At 40.7% G+C, this 25,199-nt stretch overlaps 1 protein-coding gene and 1 non-coding gene across 2 annotated transcripts; both read right to left on the reverse strand.

The window, feature by feature from the left end:
- Nucleotides 1-391: 391 nt before the first annotated feature.
- Nucleotides 392-464, reverse strand: trnaf-gaa (transfer RNA phenylalanine (anticodon GAA)). Its single transcript has one exon. It is a non-coding gene; the product is annotated as a tRNA-Phe (tRNA).
- Nucleotides 465-5,344: 4,880 nt separating this feature from the next.
- On the reverse strand, nucleotides 5,345-7,033 carry LOC146632186 (G protein-coupled receptor 22-like). The gene has a single exon (XM_085354148.1). It carries the CDS (start codon nucleotides 7,031-7,033, stop codon nucleotides 5,345-5,347), a length of 1,689 nt encoding a protein of 562 aa, XP_085210274.1.
- Nucleotides 7,034-25,199: the final 18,166 nt, after the last annotated feature.

Here is a 25,199-nt window from a genome sequence, read left to right on the forward strand (position 1 = left end):
CACATGAAAAATGTGTTCAGATACTAAGATCGTACACTTTTATGTTAATTTATAACTTGTTAGTATAATTAAATGCTCCAAAACTACTGAATATTATTCAGTTAAAAATGATCCAAACCATAAAACAATGCATATTTGTGAAACCTAATATGCTTAAAATAAACAATTTAAACATTTTTATAAAGCTGTGTAGGAGTGAATATGGCATGTGGCTCTTTTGTATTTTTTATGTCGATGAAATGAAAGTTGTTGCTAATACTTAAATATATGCTATGTCATGTTAGGCAAAACGTTACATGATCCACTTTTAGTGGATGCTCATATTTAAATTAAAGTCCTACTAAATAACGCACTGAATGGTCAAAAAGAGGTAAAAAGTCAACACCATTACTGCCGAAACCCGGGATCGAACCAGGGACCTTTAGATCTTCAGTCTAACGCTCTCCCAACTGAGCTATTTCGGCGGTATATGCTGCAGCGTCGTAAATCTATACCAAATGGTTTTTTACCTATGTGACACGTATGAAGTAAATATGTTTGTATGTGAACTTCGTATTCTCTCCCAACAGCTGATAGTTGACGTAAGTAGATAGAGCCATAAAGCTATCTAGAGGACTCAGGTAACGGTAGAATTTCCCTTCAAGCCGCTAGACGTCATAGTCCTGAGCCACAGGGAGCCATAAAGCAGTACGAAAATAAAGGTTTTAATAATACCGCCACTGCTATTACAAAGACAGTGAAAAGAACGAAAAACGACGGAAAAGTTTCAGATAATGTTGCATTTCAGCTGTGATCAGTTACAATTGTTCCAACGTTTGGACACAAGATGGCGCCATTGGCGACCATAACATGCTGTTCCCGTTCATTATTATTATTATTATTATTATTATTATTATTATTATTATTATTATTATTATTATTATTATTATTATTACTGTTGCTGTTGCTGCTATGCTGTCTATGGCTCGTGATAAAAATAGCTGCAAAGTAAAACGGATATCCAGCATCGTAATGAGCTTATTCTGTTCATTTTGTTGGTCAAATCACCATAGACTAGATGCATCATCAATTTGGGACTCTACTTCAATCAGGCCAAATAGATTTTTATTTACCTCAGACTGCTCAGCTGGGATGGGGTGGGATTTATATGAAATGAAGGCAATAAAAATAGTACATATTTACTAGGGAAAAAATAAATATATTTAACAAAATAATTGCAGCATATTTTACGTTTACTAGCATGCTGTATTCCAATGCTCTGACATAGCACTGGATTATTTTTCTGCAATTTGTCCTTCACTGTCTTTTTTCATCTAAAGCCCACATTTCTTCATTCTTAAAGTGCTCCTGATACACATCCTACCAGATATTAATTACATTTACTCTTACACACATTAAAGAAGGCCTTTAGAAAAACTGTGTGAGACTTTGTCATAAAATTGTAGTCTGAAGCAGTATTGTGGGACTCCTCTTGGCCTAAAGTAGAAAACCATAAAGCCTGCTAATCTTATCGTTCTACACTTCTCTTTTTTTCCAACAGGGTTCTGCAGTGATGCAGTGCTGTCCCTTTATTAGTCATACAATATCACAATGCCAGTTTCTCTGCCTCCCGTCCCCTCTCTGTTTTCCCCCTAATCTCCCCTCCATTCTGCCTCTCATTCTCTCTCAATCTCTCTCTCCCATTTTTGTCCCTCTGTCATCCCTCAAGGTGACTTTCCTTCCTTCACAGACACTGCAGCTGTTCCTCGCTTTTGTTCTTGAAGGCCTGAGTGTGGATAAGAGATGAGAGAGATGCAGACCGGCAGAATAAAGAGAAGGAGAGCCAAAGAAGAAAATGGAAGTGCGAAAGAGGAGGGGGACTGATGAGATTATCAAGCAGGATGGAGGAATGTACAGTTTTGACTCACTGCTCAAATCAGTAAGGCAACAAACACAAGTGCATGCGTGACGCGCGCAGACCAATTTGTTCTGGTAAAATTAAAAATTAAGTGTCAACATCAAGCGATTGAGCCGCCTTGACAGATGCTTACCTGAATAACAGGTTTCATCTTCATTATTATTGGATATTAGCACAGTTGTCACATGAGAGTGATGCATAGTGAGGGTTCACTACAGTCAGCACTAAATACTGCAAGTATCTGGGACGGAGTTTCTAAATTTAGGAATCAGAGAAACAGGGAGCGGAAACAGGAGATGTCGAAAGGGAGGAACAGCTGAGGGAAAAGAGACAGATTTGGGTAGTGGGGTCCAGAGAAAAAGGGATGGAGGAATTCCCAAGTTGTCCCGATGAATCCAAACAGTTCTCTGTTAAAACTGCAGATAACTGGGTGCAATTATGATAAAGCCCAATCACATTATTCATGTCTTTCTTTCATTTGTCTTAAAAGCTTTTGCTCATAATTAAAGTGACGCAAATGTCATATTTTATTCTTCTCTTTACAGATCACATCCTTGTCAAATGTTAAACAGTCTTGAGATTTGAGAGACATCACTTGAAGTGAAGACTGTTTGACCTTTCAGTATACTTGTCCGCAATAATTCTGAATGATGATCAAGTCTGTCTGTAGTAAAGGTCTTCTTGGTTGTTCGGTTAGAAATCTGTATCATTTCTATATGATTTGCTCGGCTTTGTGTTCACATTTTCCTCTCCTAGCCAAGTACCTCTAACCAATAGAAAGTTTTCTTATATCAAATATTAGAAACGGACTACTATTTGTATGGTTAGTTTTGCGACAGAATGGCAGTTTGTCCGAGGTGTACCTCGCCTCTCGACCTACGACAGCTGGGATAGGCTCCTTTCCCCCCTACAGCTCTGTTAAGGATAAGCTAAGGAGAATTGATGCATGGATGGATACTACTTGAATGGTGCTTTTCTACCATTTCTGAGCAATCAAAGCGCTTTAGACTACAAGTCACATTGACACAGACATTCCTTAAGTGCTTTCTACCTATCACACTCCCTGTTGATGGATAAAGTAGGGTCATCCCGACTGCACTGACCTTTCAGCTGCTAGACGACCTGCACTACCTGCTGAGCCATAACCACTTTTAAAATAACTCGACGCAGACATGTGGGAAAACAGCTTCTCCCGTGTAACTAAATTGGCTAATAATAGCAGTTCAATATTTGAGTGTTGACAAAAACAATCACCTTGGACATGATATGAGTATTGAGTGACACAGATGGACTTTGATCACCTTTTTAATACAGATGCTGTTCTGCTCTATACAATGACACATATTATAAATCTTATACAATACTAATATTTCTCTATACACATGGTCATAAATGTACAGTACAGTGTACACACATACAGTATTAACACAAATTCACTTACATGTATCTTCTCTTTACAGTAACTTTCCAGCTCACCAAGAGTTTATCACAATGGCTGATTTTCTGTCCGGCAGATGATTGTGGCCAAAGTAAAAGATTTTATCATTATTATTATTATTTGGACTAAAACCTAACTCAGACTCTTTATTATTTACATCCCTGAAAAAATGTACATGAATACACAATAATTACTGCCTTCTGTCTGTCTCACAAATAGTGTAAAAGGGGTGAGGATGAAAGAGGAGATAGCCCAAAGCCCTCCGAAGGAGCACTCCAAGTCTTGAGTCCATACAAAGTTAAAAGTTAAACTAACTACTTAGTGGACATAAATCTTTACTTACTGCAATACCCATAATACAACAGTTGATTGAGGGCTGGCTTATTGGTTTTTTTTGTTTGTTTGTTTGTTTCATTTTTTTATTTTTTTTGGTTGTTTTTTTTTTTGTCCAACAAGTCTGGGAATTTGACATAAAGCCCTGAGGAGAAAAAGAGACATCAATATTGTGCAACATGTCCAGGACTCAGTCCAGAGGCGGTCTGTCTCTGTGATCATTCAAACCCCTAACCAAAAGCAGTAACTCTGCTAGCCAGAGAAACAAACAGCTAACACAAAGAGGTGTCTCACGTCTGCGGTGATTTCACCATCGTTCTGATCTCTCAAGTTCATCTTGCTTGTTAACCTGCTGTGACTTGAGAGCCTTTTATTATTGAAGTTTTCAGAAAATATTGCCCTTTAATTATCACTTTAAAAGTGAAGTTGATCCTTTTTCAGCAGTATTTTTAGCAGTTTCCTGCCATTTATACATAGTTACATATTCTCTATATCGTTCACTTTTATGTTCAGCTCCCCCCCGTTAATCAGAAGATTTCCTTTTGCCTTTCTGTTAAACATATGTTGAAAGCCAAAAGGTCTTTGTTCACACTCTCTTTGTTCACATCCTATGGGTCATTGCTTTGCTCGTTTATTGCACATAATCAGTGACACACGCACACATTTCTTCATTTACACAACCACGCAGCTTTTGCAAACGCACATGCATACATGCACACTTGCAAACAAACGCTATCATACAAATATTCTCCATAACCGTGGTCATTAAAGTTCATTTTTCCTTAAAAACAAACAAAAAATAAAAACTCATGCCTTTTAGCTTTTGCTTGCACACATTCTTCTAAAACATGGTGTTTATTGAAAATCAGGTCTAAATCAGTTTTTTGTCTTCTTCATTTTTTGCAGTTTCCTGGTTTAGTATGAGCCTGTAAACTTTGAATCTCAATGCTTGCATTTATCTGCCTTTGATTCTCTATATGCAAACAAGTTTACTCGAAGTTGATACATTGTTGTAAACATACAGCAGGACAATCAGCACCATAAGAATACTAATAACTCAATTAAGGCATGAAAAAAATAAAGCAAAGAACGGGAAACAGAGACTTCCATTAATAATTTCGTTTTTGTCACTGAGAATATCTGTGCAGGTAGATATTGATGTGCTTTCACAGATAATGATTAAATATAGATCAATGTGCAATAATTGGATGAGTGTGTGTGTATCTACCTGTGCATATGTACATGCACATGCAAGTTGAAAGTGCACGCAGGAGCAACACTGTACTGTATGTATTCGCGGTTATCTATCCTTTACCCTACATTTGGGGTGGATGTGAGTATTATTAGCAGTCATGGCTATGATGTTGTCATAAAAAGTTTTGACTAGTATTGCCACAGAGACACACTGGCCATCTTGTCAGTCAGAAAGTGGACTAATGACAGCCTTGGTAAGGAGAGCAGACTCTAATAGAGCTCATGTTTCTCCACATCTGTATGTAGCAAGAGGCCAAGAGACTTTCTCCTGACCTTTATATGCTAGCTGGTTGTCAGTTTTCCTCACACCCCATGGATCATTACACTTCATCTATACAATCCATCTCCATTGTCTTGGTAAGATACACATAGTTCTTCAAATTCACACTCATATTCATACATCCACACTCTAAAGACCAGCCTCATTCCCTCACTGCCTCTGTGAGGCACCGATCAGTGCCATCACTGCCCTCCACCCGCGATTTGCGATTCTTTCTTTTGCCTCCTCCCTCTACCCAAGAGTTATGAATAACTGTCCCTCCACTAGGAGCTGGGTCCACTTGCAGAAGTGAAACGACCCTTTTCTTAACACGTGTTTTGAGTGCGCGGCGCAGTTTCTGCCTGGTGAAAGCATAGAGCAAAGGATGAAAGATGGTGGTTCCATAAGCCATGGCCAGGAAGCACAGACGGAGCCGCACCAGGCTGTCGCTCGGACCCATACACAGGATTAAAACATTGACTGCAGACAGAGGAGCCCAGCAGCCGAGGAATGTGGATATGATGATTAGGGACATTTTTAGGACGCGACGCTGACGTTCCCGACGGTCCCGGTGCCGCCGCACTGCTCGCCGCAAAGCGATGATGGCAGAAACTGAGGCCTGTACACCCATGGAGGAAGCTGGCAGTGGTGTGTTGGCGTGGGTCTGAGCTGAGGCTGAAGGTGGGGTTGGAGAAACTGGGGTGGCGGGTGTGGTTGCGATGGGGGTGGTCGCTGCAGTGCTGACAGTGGTGACTGTTGCTCCACTGTCAGACATCCCTTGGGGCATGGAGGAGAGTGGCGGGGGTGATGTCGGTGTAGGCGTGGGGGAGGGAATGAGGGAAGGATGACTGAGGTTCTGGTTCTGGTTGGAGGACACTACCTCTGTGGGCAGGCTTAAGTTCTTCTTCCTCTGCCTCCTGCAGCGTATCCTGCAGGTGGAGTCCTTTGCACGGGTACTCCTCATCATGTGAGAGCCGATGCGGATGTTGAGAGCCTGTAGGATCCTGGAGTAAGTGAACAACATAACTGCCACAGCGATAAAGAAGCAGGGCACTTGGAGGAGCAGGTGGTAATACATTGCCAAGCCTGTGTAATACCCCTGCCCTCCAACACAAAGCAATGTCCTGTTCTGCCATACTGGAGGCAGGTGTTGTGAAGGGGATGGAGGTGTAGTTGTGGGTAATAAGGAAGGGAACAGTGAGGAAAAAGTGGTGGTCTGTTCAGTGATGAGCTGAGAGTCATTGTTCTGCCTTTCCAGCTCCTCATGTTCACCATCCTCAGCCCTTGAAGAGAAGAAGTCCCCCTCAAGGAAGGGCAGGAAGAAAACGGCCAGAGACAAGGCCCACACAGTTGCCAAGAGTAGCGCAGCACGTCTGGGGGTCAGCAGACGACTGGCTGGACGCACTGAGATGTCATATCGGTCCAAGCTGATTACTAACACGTTGACTGCCGTAGCCACGCTAGTGAACGTCACACAGGCCTCATGGAAGCAGCAAAGTGTGGCCAGGCTGCTAACTCCATTTTCATTTGCTGGCAGCAGGATCACAGCCACAGTGAGTGGCAGACACAGCACACACACCAGTATGTCGAGCACATGGAGGTTGACTGTGACCAGGTTGCTGACTGAGTCCACCAGGTTGGACTGAGCACAGTACAGCACAAGAACGGTCAGGTTGCTGCTGAAGCCCAACACAAGCTCCAGCATCAGCACAGTGGTCAGAGACACCTGAAAGCCCAGAGGGTAGGGCGTGCTCCAGCCCTCCTCCACGCCCACCTCACTCCCTCCATCCAGCAGGCCTACCCCCTGGCCATCACTGGTCTCCAGGAGGTCACGATAGCCTTCGGTCTCCATTGACGCCGCGGCAGTCCTTTACACATAGCAACAGAGGCCGGCGTACCTGACCATGTTCCCTTCTTCTCTGGCTCAAAGGAGACAGCGATGGAGGAGATGTGGTTGTATCTAAGAAAAATAAAAAGAACAGACATGGAGGAGAAAAGAAAGAGAGACAGAGAGTGATCAAGCAGTTCGGCAGTCAGTTTACTCAAAAATAACGCTGCACAACAAGTACAAGTCAAACTTGTCAAATTTCACAAGCGAGGGGAAGCTACTAGCTGAAGCTACGAGGGAGGTGAAAGTGATCTCGGCAGTCGAGCGGAGTCGTGGGGTGCAGTTCAAGCTGCTGCTGATGACCCATGATGTCTCGCTGGCCTCAACAGTGAAACAACAACATGCTTCATACAGACAGTGGTAACAACTCAGGGAGGATGTGGGGCAGGATGTGTCTCGGGGTGTACGTGAATATACCTATAATCCACATAGTATGCAGAATTAAAAAGAAAAAAAGATTCCCTCATAAACATGAGTGGGCGAATGTTTGATTCATTCTTATGCAACATACATTATGTGGGTCAGAAAGCTGGCTGGATAAAGCATATACAGATAAACAGGAATAAACCAACACACCTGCACCGTCAAGATGTCAGTGACGTACTACGTGTTGTGTCTAACATCTACCTCTACGAGTACCCATTCCTAAGTGATTAACAACCCACCTTGTGAATTTACGACATACCCGTACAAATCCAATAAGTGTCAAGCTTTGTTGTTAAATCATCTTTCTGTTTTTTTGTTTTTTTCACCAGCTATATAAAATCTTCAGCTTCTACTTTCAGGAGCAGAGGTGGCAGGAGCATTGGTAGCAAGGACATTTGCAGTGCATGTCAACATTGCAGGCAGCCAACTGAGGGTGGCAGCAGTTAATAGTTCTCACAGGGAAATGTAACGAAGACGAATAGATCAATGATCCACAGACAGTGGCGCACAAACAATGCTATCAGAGAAAGACCAGCTCCCCTGGCATCCTCTCTCCACACCCCCTCTTTCTCCTTCTCCTTCCTACATCCTCCACATCCCTTTCTACTCTGTTGCCTTTCAGTTTGCTGGCTGACTGCTTTGCATGTACAGCATGTTATTCACGGCTGGTTGAACGCTCTCTTGCATTAGAGGGAATCATACAAAGTGATTAGGTCAAGAGAAGATGCCTTCATGATTTGCTTTAAGGAATTAAAGTATTCCCTCGAGTGTCTGTCTAAAGAGGAGCTACAGATCAGCGGCAGCGCTGACCCAAGCTTTCCTCTGCCACACTTTTTGTTCTCACCCTCTCGTTTGCCCTTTTCTCTTTGTTTTATTTCACAGTTTCCCTCCCATTTGTCATGTGGAAAGCACCTGCAGGCAGAGCAGGACTCAATGCGGAACAGTGGTCTATCTTAATTCGCTAATGGGTTTCATGGGGTTTGCGGTGGTGCTGGAACATTGATTTAAAGCATCATCGATCTGCCAATTTAACAAGCCTGAGGCGAGGGAGCACATAAACACACTTCCTGTCACACCCTCCCAAGTGTACCTGTGGTCTCATTTTGATTTTGAGAGGCCGGATAAAACAGTTATGAGTGACTGTGTTCAATTCCTGTGTTTTAACTACAGTTTAAGATGTTTTCTTTACTTTATCATTATTGCAAGGCAAAGTATCACGCATGGCTCAGGGGACCGAAAGTAAAATGTGGTGTTTCCCACTTTTATTACTGAAGTTTTTATGATTTTTTTTTCAGAATCATAAAAACTGAATCAATTCACAGACCTCATCACAGGAGTGAAACTTTAAAACTAAGTGGGCTTAGATCTTTTAATGTTAGCGATATTGGTTATGTTTGTCTTTGATCAATATGGCGAACAACATGCTGCAACAGAGTGTCATGGAGCTAACACTCGCTTAAACCAATCACAGTGGCAACATTGTCAGCATTGTGCTTTCCAGCACATGTGAGTGTTGTTTAACCGCTGTGGCAAATTAGGGTTGGGAAAGACTTTTAAATCAATAAATGGCTGACAAAAACTGAAAGGTGTAACACAACAGTCACCTGTCACCTAAACTGTATTTTTCACAGACATTGCGACAACAAAACAGAGAATAAAATTATCCACAAGTCAATCTCTTTCAGCAAACACCAGGTCATCATTTTTTACTCTTAACTGTCCTGCCAATAATTACAAGAGGATGACTGTGTAGCGGCCCGGCAAAAAGGCAGACGACATAGCTTTCAACAAGTGCAATTTATCCTTTTCTATGGCTAATGACTCCTGCGACAGAGGATACTTGGGATGAAGCCGTAAGAGTTACAAAGGGACAGAGGCAATAGAGTAGAAAACATCAAAGTTAGCATGTGTTTGCTCCCAGCAAGACAAAATGTCAGAAGGCCTTTATATGAGCAGCTGTGACTTCGACCTGCGGGCACCAAAACTGACAATAACCTAGTTTTTACAGGGACGTGGGGAGAATAAAATTAAAGCAGACAGACGGGTAAACTTTGGGGAGTTTTTATAAAAATCACAGGTGTTTCTGTTCTTTTAGTGAGAACTTAAAACACTAAGGTTCACCTGAGGTTGCTCGTGCAAGTCGTTATCACAGTAACTGAAGAAAGTTGCAAGAATCATCATCATCAATCAATTTATTTCTTTAGTTCTAACAAGTGTTTTGTGTCATTGTGGCATCCTTTTTGCAATCAGTCACAGGGTGTGGGTGTTGTGAGAAAGTGGGTTGTTGGGTTGAGCGAGTTGTGGCAACAGAAGATGGCTGTAAACAAGGGGAAACTTTGCCAGCTGAAATTACATCAACAGTGTGATTGCCAATTTAGACAGGCGGGGGAACGACAGGAAAAACAAACTTAGAGGTACAAATTGTACGATTGCTTGAAAGTTTGAAAAAAGAGGTGAAAGTTAAAGAAAGGAACAGATTTTTGGATTGATTGTAAACCCAACATTAACTGCTAGGATGTCTGTGTATTGTGTTGCATAGATGTCCACTGAAGTTAACCAGCTAGTGCCAGAACCATAAACATAGCCAGCATGACATTACTCGAGCACACACGTAACTGTTAACAACAAAAAAAAAAATGACATAAAATATTAAGAAGATGATAAATAAAATACAGATGTCTGATCACAAAACAATAGGTGAATGTTTTTTGCAATGTCCAAGGCTTGTTTACTTTTTATGTTTCATGTCTTCTTAAAAATCAATCATGTTATTCCTGAAAATTATGCCCATTATTTAAGAAACACCATCTGTGGATAAATTGTTTGGCCATAATAACAAAGATGTGGTACAGTAATTCCCTTTTCCTGTCCATCATTTTAAGACCAAGTTTAATATCGTTAAATTCTAATATGGGTGCTTGATAGTATTTTTCAGAAAACCAATTTTGAAGTGTTATCCAAAAGGTTTGAGTGTAATTACAATCAAAAAACAGATCCTTTGAAGTTTCAATCTCTAAATCCCAAAAAGTACAGGTATTTCTGTTAATGTTGAATCTCTGTCTCAAAGATTAATGTCATTAATGATTTTAAAGTAAGTGGTAGACAGTTATACCAGATACCCTTTCTGGTTTTCAGCTGGGCTTGAACCAGCATCATTTTGATTAACAAAGCAAATACGTAAGCCACTACTGAGCACAACAAAGTGGGCTCAGGCGACGTGGCCCGAGCCCATGGACTCAGAAGGACAGTGCTTACAGAGGAAGACAGAAAGCCATTTCCCTGTATAGAGCTAGCAGTCTTCCTGAAACCACAGCTATCGTCTCCTGGTGGTCTTCAGATCGAATGCAGGGTTAATGCACTTCTGCACTGGCTTAATGTTTGTGCTCCAGAAGCTACGTCAATGTTTTATAGAGTCCATGGCCTGAACATACCCTTGTAGAACACCACTTTGTACTTAAATATGGGACAGTAAGTCAAGTGTCCACTCTGCCCACAATCGAGGGAGGACAAGCGGTTCTGCCTAGAGATAAATTCTTTCCATTGTCTCTGATTTCAACCTTTTGGGCCATCGTTGTGGAGAGCAGGCAGTTGATAAATTAAACAGTAAATACAACAATGTTTGAGAACAGGGTTAAAGAGACAGGGCTGTCTGTCTCTGGTCTGTTTTTCCCTGCGCAACTCTCGTCGCACTTATGCCTCCTTGCACACCACTTACCACATCCTCTCCTCCCAGCCATCATAGTCAAGCCATCAGATCATGCTGTAGCACTGTCTGGCAACACAAACACCAGCTACCCCTACATTAATGCCTTAGAATTAAAGTTTGGCTAAGAAACTTTTTTTTAAGTATTTCTTCAGCCCTGAAACAAAGTATCCCACTTATTACATTTTTAAGGCATGTACAAAATTTTACATTGCAAAACGACTTTGCCTTTAGTGCTAAACCAGGCAAATAAATCTGAGAAGCAATTTTAAAGTTTAATGTAGCAGCACTGTTCAATTCTGCTAAATTGGTTTGGGTAGCCCCATGGGTCTTCTCTTATCAATCACCAGCAGAATTTACAATCATGTACTGAAAGCGAAATACAATGACTGCTTGGTTCGGTGCGGAACTGAATGAGTAGCTGTCATCGGGAGATTTTACTCAGGCTTTACAGATGTTTTCATCACATCTGGTCTCTCATTTACTGTAGCTTGTATGACTCTCTCCAAAACAACAAACTGTGTCCTAGATTTCACAGCTTCCTGGGCCCTGCTGTCGGGGTCGTTATAGGTGTTGGGCAGGAGATGACAAGCTGTCAAGCCTGTTCTCACATTATCAGAGGGTGAATAGTAAAGCAGATCCCGTTAGTGCCAAAAACTTCACTTTCCTCCTTTCTTTTCGAACTTTCCTCCTGCTTTGTGATCTTGCATTCACTCTGCACACAGGTACAAACAAGCTCTCCATGTATTTAATTTGTACTCCTGACAACAAGTTTGCTGCCAGAGGCTTAATTACTTCTTCCCAGCACAAGACAAACAGTCGGCATGCTTGCGTCCCAGGCATCATCTAAAACAACATGGCGTGAGGTGTTTCTTGCCATATTTCTTACTGTGAGAGAGCGAGGAGAAGGAGAAAAATAGATGAAGAAAAGGTTGTATATAAATAATTATAGCAAGAGTACAATACATTGTTCCAATCGCAGCCACCAGGGAGCTGACAAAATCCACTTTGCACAAGTTCAGAGTGAAGCAGTAGCTCAGTAGAAGTCAAGATAAAATTCAGGTTCCAAGTTAATGGCACAGCTCTTTGCCACCTGTGTTTACTCAACCGCTGTTTTTATATTTTTTACTGCTTTCCTTTCATTGAACTTGGCTTCGAGACCCAACTTTGTAAAAACACTATAAAGTCATTTCCATTATGCTACCTCAATTGGTAAAGTCACTTGACATTCACTTCAAAACTAGTAGAACTCCCTGGACATGAACCACACACACATTTTCCTTGCAAGTCTGCAGTGAAGCACAAAGAGTTTATTGAATCTGGTCCTGCGTGTCGTGACCTCAGTCCATCGTGCTGCTGCGTGGCAGGGTATCTGCAGTACCTGCTGCTGCTGAAAGTGCTGATCTGTGCCTAGGATCATGTTCCAATTTTCACCTCAGTCCTAGGCAATATAGAAGTGACAGTGGTTGGTATGTATGAGACTTGGGATGATGGGCCAATTATGTAAAAAAAAACAGAAAGCTTTTAGTGCTCAAACTGCATCTATCTGAGGAAGAAACTAATTTTTACAGAAGACAATATCCACAGAATCTCTGCAGAGAGTTTGTTGTCTTTGGATGATTCATGAATCTGAGTGTTGCTGTAAGTTGGAAAAATAAGACAAAGGTGTCAAAGGCTGAATATGAAGTGGAGGCACTTCAGGATGACAGATATACAGCTCTTTTTTTCCATGCAGTAAGCAGTACTTTTACTGGCACTGTGGATTGATTTAAGTTAGTCAACTTGGTGTCTCCTACTGCAAGAAGTTCTTAAGTTCTCCTGATGGACTTAAATATCTCTTTTAATCTGTTTAAAACTATTTAACTGTGCTGCGTCACATTGGCGACCTGTCCAGGGTGTACTCCACCACTTGCCTTATGGTAGCGAGGATAGACTCCAGCCCTTCCACAGCCCTGATAAGAATAAGTGGATGAGAATGGATGGATGGATATTTAACTGTGACTCTCTCCTCAAGGATGGAGATCGTCAGATTGTCAGTGTTCTTATGTAAATGTCGAGGCTCTTACCAAAAGCGATGAGAGAAGGAAAATGTTATAATATTAACCTGTACCAAGAGAGCACTGCCTCTGAGTACAAAGATGGAAGCTTCATTGTACTATGGCTTATTTAGGTTCCTATCTACAATATGGAAAAACTGTTATCTCCTTTTCTGATGGATTTTTCCTTGTAAAATGTCAGTACAAAATGGTAAAATGTGAACAAAGGCTTTGTTCTTTGATTCGACAAGACTATCACCAAAAGTTGACATTTAGGGAAGAAAGTAAATCAGTAGGGAGAGTGATAGGACAGGGGAGGAGATAAGGAGGGGGGAAAGTGAATGCAAACAGGATGATGGCGGATGCGGCACGCTGACTCATGGTTTTCTTAGGTATTCCTGATGTCCGCAACAAGACAATTGATCAAAGGCTTAACTTTCCCATGTAATTCATCTCGCAGCACTAAGGGCAAGCAGCCACCAGCTGGGCAGCAGCATCCCTGGCAGGCTCCCAGTAAAGCAGCCTGGACAGGCCAGCAATAGATCCAGTTCAGTGAGAGCACCAACCTACCTAATGTGCTCCTCATCAGGACAGCTTTCGGAACTTCGGGAGAAAGGCACACAACAAGATCATTACTGTGTGCTTGTTACAGGTGGAAATATCCACCTGTAACTCAACAACACTTCTCTTAAGTGAGGCCAAACAATCACAAACCCATAAAAATTTCAAAATGGGTTATCATAAATCCTGCCAAGCTTACCAAAGACATACAAGCACACGATGTAGTCCACAATGTATTACTAACTGCCACCCACTGCCAGCCCACGTCTCTGCTTGCTCTCCCTGCCCGTCTGCACTCCACAGATACAGTGAAAGATGGATTGCTATCTGAGGTGAATGACATGTTGTGTGCTTAAGAAACTGCTGAATCCCAGCCACACAAGTGGAGGAGAAAGGTATGGGGGTAGCAGGAGGTAAGATAAAAGCAGGAGGTAGGTGCAGTGAGGGACTGATGGATAGGAGGGAGGCTTAGGGGTGTGCAGATGGATGCTGAGTTGTGTGCTTGCTCGAGGGGAAAGTCTGCTCCCCGCTCACTACCACAATCCATTTCTCCTTTGAATAGTTACACCATCAGCCCCCTACACCATCTATCTTACAACCAGCACATGGCTCTTTGCTTTTATACTCTACAATATCTTTGTGTAATCCCCCAAGACTTTCAGGACAGACTGTGATTTTTAATATTAAACTAGCTTTATAATGCAACTGTGCAAGGAGCCTCCCATGGATTACACAAATTACATCAGAGACGCATAAAATAACACAACACTAGAATATCCAGACATCTTCTATATGATACATTATTTCTGACAGGGTGCTACCTATAAAGATGCCATGCTAGGCAGGTATGTAATCTATTAGTTCAGCTCTGTATAGAAATAAGACTCTGGTCCCTAAACAGCTCTGGTCCACAGGGTGTGAGACATCATTACCACCTGACAGAACGTTCGATGGATTTCATTTGGCCCCCCCTTTCGTTAAAGATACTCCTCTATATCATCTATCCAGCTCTAAACTGTCAAGCCCATAATTTTGTTATTGCACACACCACCCATCAATAAGCACTAATCAAGGCTGCTGTGCAATCACAGCTTTCTAAAAGAAGCAGCGATTAAAATCAAGTGTGAGAGCTGGTCAAAGCATAAATAAAACACAATAATAACAATAACAATAATAATGATGATGATGACGATGATGAGGTGGAGGAGGAGGCTGTCCACTGCCACATAATGACAGAATGGAAAGGATTAGCAATTATATAAGACAACAAAACAGGATAGATAAATGCCCCTTCATTTCTTATGTGCTCTAAAGTGATTGTGATTAGCAATGTGTCCCTCCACTTTTCCATTTCAGCAGCATTTTCCACCAGGAATAATGGCCAGTCTGAATGGAGTCATCACGCTCAAGTGCTGTGCCCACCTCTCATGATTTATATTGTACTGGAGTGTTGTGAATAAATAGTCAAGTCACAGTGTGAGCTCTGCAGCCACTTTAATGACACTCTGGTAATGCCAAACCAGCAGCTGTGTGATAACAGGCTTAGCGCCACTTATTTAGCACAGAGTAGCTTGAATCCATGTTATTTTACACATATCTACATTGCCACACTAAATGTATCAATTCATAAATGCTCCAAGTCTCAGACAAGCATGAGCTTTTATCCCAGGATGGTGGGATTGGTCTTTCTTCATCCTTTAATAAAAGGGTGACTCTTATTTTATTTATTGCTGAAAACTTGTATCAGATTTACTTACCAAATTATCTAGTACATAACCTGGGGAAACAGTTAGATTATGTCTGCAAACTCAGAAAGAAACATCATCATTTATATCTTAAAGATGACAGGGCTTCGGGCATACATAGCAAAAATTTTGCATTCAAAGTTTTATATCAGGGGTTCATAAATAGTGGACAGTTAAAGATGCTGTTTAGCTGCCTTGGGGGAATCTGGAGTTCCCTAATATTTGGATATTCAGTACGAAATTTCTGTTTTTCTCTGGGAAGGCATCCAACATTGTTTCAACAGAGTAAATCTTGACAAGTGCATTAATTGGGTTTGCACACTTAAGTTTTTCCTCCATCTGGAAAGATTGCTTAACACAGCAGAATAAACAATAGTGTACATGTAAAGAAAAGTATCCCCACACACATGAAGGCTAATTGTGCAAGATTTGAATCAATGATGCAGTGATTGTATTTTTGTTTGTTAACACAAAACAGCAAGTTGGATTGTGGCTCCTTTATTTTCTTTGCATTTGCAAAGAGAGAGATAAGATCTTTTTCACTGTGTTCTGTGGAGTCGTATGCTAAACAAGCATATTTTCATGTTATCAATCCTGGCTAGGCTCAGTTTACTGCACAATAACATCGAATTTGATTAATTCTTTTAGGCTTATCGAAATGTTTTGCATGTTTCCCTGCAATCGTTGGCTCATTAAGGTTGTATCAGTGGAAAAGTATAAAAGCATGAGACCATTGTCGCTCTCTGATTTGTGCATGAGCAGCTTTGTACAAGCAAAAACAGCAACTCAAGCATAACGACACTGCTCCACTGCACTACTAATGGTCAAAATCTCAAAAAAGGGTGTAAAAGAAAGTGACCCACTGAAACTGTGTGTCAGCAACAGAGCAGCTTTTTTTTTTAATTTATTTATCATTCAAAGCTAATGGGACAATTTTGCACTAATGTAGTGCTCCCAGTCAGATTAAACTAAACCTGGCCTTGCTTTCAATCAGTGGCTCTCTCTGTATACAGAGAGCGAAATCTCTCTATGCACTCTCTCTCTCTCTCTGCTCTTTGAAGCAGATTCACACTCAATGTCCACTCAGTGCCTGAGCTTAGGAGAACTGGGGAGCAGCTCAAGAGGTCCAAAAGCTGAAAATGAAAGAAAAAAAAAGATTTGAAAGCATTTCAGTGCAGTGGAGTAAATCTAAGTGATGATGAAGTTGTCTGCACCAGGTTAAAATGATTGAGCTATCTCACTCTAGAAGGCAATTAAATCTCAATTAATTTCATTCATCTCCTGCAGACAGGACATGATTGGCCAAGAGGGGAAGGATTCACTGTAAGCATCTATATTGATGACATTTAGAAGTTTAATCTGAGAAAGGGAACACAAACACATGCTCAAACATGGTGTACATAACACCATAACTTCTATACACACCTTCAGCCAATGTAGCAGAGGTATATGTACATGTAATTATATTACATCATAAGCAAATATGTTATGTAAGCAAAGCAAAAGCAAAAACCTGCAGTGTTAGTATACAGACGGGTGGAATAATGGAGTTCTCTTCCTTGTTGCCTCTGCCTCTCTTTACTTGATAGTCTATTTACACATGCTCACTACATTCTGCTTTTCTAATGATGTATTGTTCCATCCTCACTCTATATTTGCTCTTCGTGTGCTGTGCTTCTACTATCATCCCCCTCATCTGCTTCACCTATCTGTTTTTCTGCACTCGCACACATCAAGGAACAGTGTTATTTGGAAATTAGGTTTAGTGTGGATTTTAATTTCACACAGTGACCGGTGGTGCACTGAAAAGAAGGAAGAGCAATCTCAGCCATCATTTATCGCTCTGTGGACAAGGAAGTTAATGGCATTTATTAAGTCTTGAGTTTTCTTTGTTGTGCTATTCCCAAGGCTGCTTTTCTTTAAAAAATATTTTTAATTTCTGACAATTTTATGCACGAATGTGGGCGCATTTATACCTCATGTTCAAAAATAGCACAGAGGTCTGACAGCTTTTATCAATGATTCAGGTTAACCGAAAAAAGGATGTGACCAGTGCAGTGGAAATATTGTTCTAATTAGGAACATACAAATATAGACACTGTTTGATTAATTTAACTACAGATGTCCTTAATTACAGCTGCTTTTAAACCTTGCTGGAGGCTTGGACAGCAGTAAATTAGATTTTCAGTGACTGCAAAGTGATTTTGCACACATCCATCAAAACGTATTCACGACAAACAAGCAAACAAAAATTGAACGTGACACTTAAGTCATTGAAAGTTTCATTGACAATTAAACACAAATTTGACACATTCCTTACATATAAAAAAGTAAAGGGATATAATAAAACAATCAGTTGTGTTAAAACAAGATTCTGCCAACAGAGAAAATGGGAACTTACTATAGCAAAGGAACAGCTCTCCCATAAATCTTGTGTACTTTTCCCCACACTGATGTTGTCCTGCAGTACCCTTTAATCATCTCCACTTCAGTGTTGATATATAAATCAGCATGTCAGATTATAAGTACTCCATTGGTTATTGCGCTGAAACAAATTATTGCTGCTTTTGACTGTGCTGCGACATCTAGAGTGACATGCGTGATGCGTCCCCACCAGCAGCATCAAAGCTCCTCTATAAATACACGCATAATCGCAAACACATAATGACCCATATGCAAAGCAAACATACAAGCTGCTACTATATAAGAGTGAATGGAAATGGAAAAACAATTAGCCCTTTTGAGACTCACAGCGGGGAATGCAAAAGAAACAGAGCTCTTAAATGAGCACACATGTACAAAAACAAGGTTTTCACTCGTAGTTTTTTGCATGCTTGTACTCCTGATACATGACACTCAACATGAAGCTACATGTGAAATACATTTATCTGTCTTGTGTAACATACAATTTAACAACAGAGAGAGTTCATCTTTTTTGTTATTACAAGACTTTTTAAAAACAGGTTTTATTGTTATGTTCCAAATCAAGTTACTATATATGCATCTTTGTCCAAAAAAGGGTTAAAAGTTACCAAAACTGATATGGTTGTGTTCCTGAAGAGTACTCTTCAAGCCCCTTTTTTAGCTGGATTTTGAATGCGTTTTGTTTATCTTTGTAAAAAAATAAACAGTGACCCCCCTTTTATATGTATTTTTTTCTAGTTAGATTCACTGAGGTAAAAACAATGCCCCAGTATTTTAGGCTGAGCTCAGCAGAAATTGTAATTAGCTGACACATTATTGCAGTATATATAGCGCTAGGTGTTACAAGTGATTACGACATGTCAGAGGGTGTTTGAAAGAGGAATTCAGTGCAATAATGCAGGAGAATGTGAGAAATGAGTGAACAAAAAAGTTCATAAAAATTCTTAATTCATATTAATGAATTAATTAATGCAATAATAAAAAGCTTCCTGCTATGCACAAATATGATGCTATGTAGCAAAATATTTTCCTTCATTTTTATCATGCAGATGACTTCTTGCAAACGGGCAGCACCACTGTAACTACTGGAAAATGTGTTGCTTTGCAGGTGCAAAGTTGTTTGGCAGACAGAACCCTATCTCACAAGACCAGCGTACCAGTGCTCTCCTATTTTATATCTAATGAAGAAGAGAGGAGTGTTTAAAACCGTCCTGCTCCTCACTCAAAGAGACAGTCTGCGGGAAACTATCAACATAATAATGTAGACTTTAAAAAAACATTGCTATTTCCTCCAGGAAATTTAAGGAAGACCAGGGAGCTTAACAGTGAGACATCATCACATTTTTTTTTCTTTTTAAATAAAATCAAAACTCTACAGCACAAACCATCCTGTCATTAATATTGATATTTTTCGCAGGCTTTGATGAAGGGCAGCAGCTCGGCCAAAAATATTATGCTATTAAGCATATATGCATAAATGTAAGATATGTAAATAAATGCAGGAGAGCCTTGATAAACTATCCTTTGAAATCATGATATCAGTGGGTTATAACAGTTGGAGACCAACAAAGCATGTTTAATGTGGAATAATTTTATCTGACTAAAACATTAAACGTCAAAACGTTAGTTTATGCACCGAGTACTCGCTCTTAAAACGATCAAACGGTGCACCTTCACCAAGCGTGGCGCATGCATGTGGCTGAAGCATAACAATCACTGTGGGTCTCTGAAAAATGGGGGACTTGGAGGATGAAAATCATCATCTGATCATATTCAAAAAGAATCAGAGAAAAAGAGCAAAAAACAGCACAGTGACCCCCCCCCCAAAAAAAGGAAGAAGAAAAAAAGGTTTGATTTAGATATATTTTTTACTGCAATACAAGAAACTTATTGTCTGCTGTTACTGAACAGAACGATGAAGCCTATCTACACCGTCACAAACTGAATGATTGCTGTCCTGCTGATCACTTTATATTTGAGAGCGAAAAAAAGCGATTAAAAAGATCCCCCTAATGTGCTGTTCTGACACCAGGGTGATTTGTTATTGTTGCCTGTAAGATGCAATAAAACTGTCTTATCCCGCCATAAGAGACCCAGCATTTGTTTTATTTTGCAGTATCCATTTGACAGCCAAAAACCTTTCTAGTCAAATGAGACTAGTATCTTATCCCTAAGATACTAGGAATTAATAAAAGCAAGTCTAATGAGAAAAAGTGCCTTAGACAGATGTTAAACTTACCAGCTTGGTTAATGGGAATTCCCTTTACATCCTACTGCAGGTGTCGGTGCGCTGCGCTTTCTCGAGCACTGGACCCCCGATTCACTCCAGCGCTCTCCAGGACAGCCGGCTGTCAGCCAAAAACGTGACCGGAATAATTTGCCTCCGTTTTGTCATAAATATTACAACGGGAGGGGGGGGGAAACCCTTCACGGCTGCAGATACGGGGCGCAGCCAGTGGCTGCTGTGCGCTCACGAATAAGGTAAGATGAGAGTGTGTCTTGGCGTTTTTCTTAGCCTCCCCCATTCAACAAGGCGCGTTACACCTGTCCACTTTTATTCCGCGGACTTGTACAGCATCCCACGCAAGGACCGGCCAAACGCATGATCATGCGCTAACCGCTCGCTGGAGCGCAGTCGCCGCTCCATCCCAGCGACCAATACGGTGATCTGCAAGCGGAGGGTGGAGGGAGGATGGAAAGGGGGGTTTTCGTTGGAAGGGGTGGAGACAGGGATGCAGGGGGAGCGGTGGGGGGCTGGTGTGTGTGTGTGTGTGTGTGTGTGTGTGTGTGTGTGTGTGTGTGTGTGTGTGTGTGTGTGTGTGTGTGTGTGTGTAAGATGGTAGCCTTTCACAAGGACGACCTGAAATTCCTCAAGGATGAGCGCTCTTCTGTAGTAATTCAGTGAGTGCTGCTGGTGCAGCTGGTAGATAAGCTGGTTAAAGAACAGATTCATGAAGTTTGACATCATAAATCACACAAGACTGCCATCCACTGTAAGCCACATCCTTCTATCTGCTACACTGTGAACAGTGTGCCATTAGCTCTGTGCAGGGATCAAGGTCACCCACTGATAAATGTGCGACCTTGAGCACAGAGTCGATATAAGGTCCCTTGACAGCGCAGTTCTCATGGCACTGTTTGTTTTAGGGGCTTAAATCACAATGCAAGTATCTGTAACATAATGTGCAAAGGTGGATTTAGATAAAAGGTATGTGCACTTGGCAGTCTCTAAAGGGGAGCTGGGGCAGCTGATGTCAGCTGTTCTTTGTTCATAAACTCCCACAGGGCGAAAAAAACAAACAAACAAAAAACATTAAGGCGCTTTCTCATGTTCAAATGTGTTAGGAAAGCAAAAATAATTACTAAACACACTTTGAATAGTTAAATGCTTCTTGAACCTTTTACACCTGCGTCTGAAATTTCAGCGATGACTCATGTATGCTAGAGGCATACAGATGTAACAGATGGTGGAATCATTTCTGAATGACAAACCTTTAATGTTTCAAAAAAAAAAAACTAATTAGTCATCTGTTGGATCAACATATTCTTTAGAGAAGAGTTTAGTTTTTCTTGTTTGAAAATGTTTAGGTTAGTTTGATTTTATTAGTTTTAGTCATTTCATTCAACAATCAAATACTAAAAATAAGAATATTGCATCAATATATTAATTTACTTTAGTTTTCCAAGTTAACAAAATTGTATCAGATAGTTAACGTTGTTTTTTTTTAAATAACAAGATGTGGATAACAAGATGTATACAGCAAATAAATGGACTGGTTCTTATAAAATACTTTTCTGCCCTGTTTGAGCACTCAAAGTGTTTATTACAAGCGCCATTCACACCAGATTTTTTTCTCTATGCTTAAGTGCTTTCTGTCTAACATTCATACACATTACACACATATGGCTTAATAGACTGGTAAGGAGGGCCAGTCTGTCCTGGACAATTCCCCTGATTACATAGAGGTGGTGGGTGAGAGGAGGATGTTAGCCAATCTCATATCCATTATGAACAACACCTCTCACCCGCTGCATTCGACTGTAGAGGCCCTGAGCAGCTCCTTCAGCTGTAAACTGCAGAGTGCTATCACAGCTCCTTCATGTGCATTACACATATTGAAGTTTTTGCCTTTTAAAAAGATAATTTATACCTTTTTCTTATTTATTTACATTTTTAATGTGTCTAATATATCCCTAATTCACTTTTTCTTGCTGACCATTGTGCTTCTGTAACAACTGAATTTTCCCAGTGTGCGATAAATAAAGTCTATGTTATTCACACTCTGATGAACACTATGGGAGCAGGTTGGGGTTCAGTATATTCCCCAAGCATGATTTGGTATGCACATGCACAGAGGGATCAAACCACCAGCCTTCCAATTACTTCCTGAGCCACAACCACCCCACAAGCGAACCGCAACAGTTCACTTAGCTCACGACAAAGGCTGACCTGACTGACCAAAATGGTTGAAGCTTTGTGCAATGACCTAGTGATCTCATTCCTTTTGGTCTGGGACCAACTGGTAACTGTTAGAAATCATCAAAAATCGCAAATTGATTGTCATTTACATACACAGAAACAAACGTCTTACATTCAATATCGAGGCAGAACCTCGTAGATCTGAAACAGAATTTCAGGAATTCCTCAACAAATAGTGGCACAGTTGCTGCGGGACAGCAAGTGCAAAATGACACGAATGCTCGGTAACACAATAACCACAATACAAATACCTGGCAACCAGCTGAGTTGAGTCACCTATTGCAAAGTGACGTCTATCAGATAAATAGATATCATGTAGAGTCAGTGCAGACTGACTTAGTTTAATTGAAACATGTTGGAAATTGCATTTATCCTTAAATTAAATGGCAATTATTTGCAAACTGTCTGAGAGGGATTTCAGTGTGTCCAAATCAGACCGGGATGGTTCAGACAGAGGCTGCTGTGTTGCAAGCTCAACCTCTGGGTATTCACTTGGTTGCAGCAACTACTTGCAATATGTCACTGAGTGTGAAAAAAATCAGTGCAATCACCAGGCAAGTACAGATTGTTTCTAGTTGCAGTGAGCATGCAGTCTTATTTTTACTCTAGTGTGACTGAGCTTTTAGACAGCTGACTGTGTGTGGCTATTTCCAGATTTTACAAAAGACACCTCATGGTCTCAAAAGAAAAGGGTTGGGACAGTGTCTTTGTTTGTTTGTTTTATTTATTTATTTATTTATTTGCATATTTGGTACCACCCACCACGCCAACCCTACCAAACACATTTAACTTCAGTCCCCTCATTTTTTTCAGTAGCCCACCTTTTCCTTTTCGCTGCACCCAACATTTTACAGGACACCAAAGGCACCCTGTGAGCTCACAGCTGCATCTTCTTTTTTAACAAACAAAAAAGCAGCAAATTGCCCTCGGTAGCAATCTGAATCTCTTGTGAAAACAGTCACATGCGAATGCAAAGCTAGGCAGTGATTACAAGCATCTGCCAAACACCCACATACCATATGCCTGTGTCACTTAGCCAAGGAAAAACAGACACCACACCTAAACATGCACGCACAACTCTAGAAAGCAAAATAAATATAACCATAAGTACCAAACCATAATTTGCATGCTTCTGTTTCCAAGCTGGGATGGGTACAGGCACATGCTCACACTCACATGCAGTGTGGCTCAGACATACTTGGGCCTATACAGCTGTATGATACTATGGCACAACTGCATTTGCCTGCATTCAAGCACCAATCAACTTATATTCTTGTCATTTCCAGGGCAACTAAAGAGTCATTACTATTTTGATCCAGTGTGTACCCCATGATTTCCCATACATCCACCATAGCTTCTCAGAACATTGAGGAAAGGGCTATGATCTTGCTGCATATAGCGGAGCCTTAAGAAGCTTAAACAAAAGCAGAGCATCACCTTGTTTCCAGTTGAGAAACTCAAAACATGAACTCTGGTCCAGCCTATAGAGAATTGCACACATCTCCTTCCTCTATGGAGGAGTCCTTTCCATTCATTTTTAAATGTCAGGTTCAAGACGATAAGACTAAAAATAAACCCTTTCTCTTTGATTTTAAGGGTTGATATCCAAATATGACATTTTTCTCTGATGTGTTAGAGAAAGTTTCCTGTCAGGCCTTTACTGTAGCAGACCTGGAAACATCTCAGGTTGTCTATCTTTGACTAATTATCCCCTGGAATAAGAAGAACAAAAAAAAGCCCCCCAAAACACAAAATGCCTATTTTTGTGAGTAGTTATAATAAGACACAAAATCATTTTAAATGCACATATGCACTAGTTGGTGTGTTTACAGTACTCTCATGTTGTGGACTTTTGAGTACATCCGTGTGTCCTGTCCGACAGCAGGCGGAGCAGCGAGGTGGTCTGCAACCCCATCTGTCCAGTGTAGTTTCAAGGACACTGGCATGAATTCTGGTAAACCTGGAAAAAAGTCAAGACCTGGGGTCTAGCCTAGCTTGAGCATTGATGACTAGTCAACAGAGAAAGTGGGTGGGCCTGGATTACAACTGCCAGACTACAACACATATGCATGATAGATCCTGAAGAGACTATAATAGGAGATGCCTTTTATATTACAACTTTTTTCCTGTAACAAATAATAATACTGTGAGTCTTGTTTTATGGAATTATTTTAGTGAGACTAGATTTACATCAACAAAGTTTTGTAACCAAAAGGTGAAAGATCAAAGGAATAAAATGTTCATAGTTCATAGATAAGAATAGTGTACCAAATATTACCACAATCCATCCAATAGCTGATGAGACATTTTGGTAGGAAGTAAAAAAAAAAAGGTTAGTCTAATGACGGTGCTTGAGGAAAAGTCAAGGAATCAGATGATTCAGTGGATAATAATTACTATAAAAAACATTTCTGGACTCAGATTTATCAGCCTATAGCTATTAATTCATTGAGGGATAGAGGACTGCATTGGGACTAATAAACATTCAAGGAGTGTATGATTATGTGTACAAAACTTTGTAGAACTCTCTTGAGTATTAAGCTAATTCATTTTTAACCATAAACGTCAACATTATGGTGCTCCCAGGGAAATGGTGGAGATTGCAAAAGTTAGAATAATTTATCTGGGAAAATAAAGGTTGGGGGGGGGAAAGTTCACATAGTCAGGTTCATAGTTTGAGTCCGAAGTCAACAAAATTCAACACTCGTGTGTGAATGTGTGTGTGAATGGGTGGATGACTGGATATGTAAAGCGC

The sequence above is a fragment of the Diplotaxodon limnothrissa genome, linkage group LG5, assembly GCF_057381915.1.
Source record: "Diplotaxodon limnothrissa isolate DT_005_m linkage group LG5, D_limnothrissa_male_GT1.1, whole genome shotgun sequence".
Classification (NCBI taxonomy): Eukaryota; Metazoa; Chordata; class Actinopteri; order Cichliformes; family Cichlidae; genus Diplotaxodon; species Diplotaxodon limnothrissa.

Coding starts and splice junctions, on each gene's coding strand:
- LOC146632186 (XM_085354148.1), bottom strand. CDS start 7,033: ATGGAGACCGAAGGCTATCGTGACCTCCTGGAGACCAGTGATGGCCAG.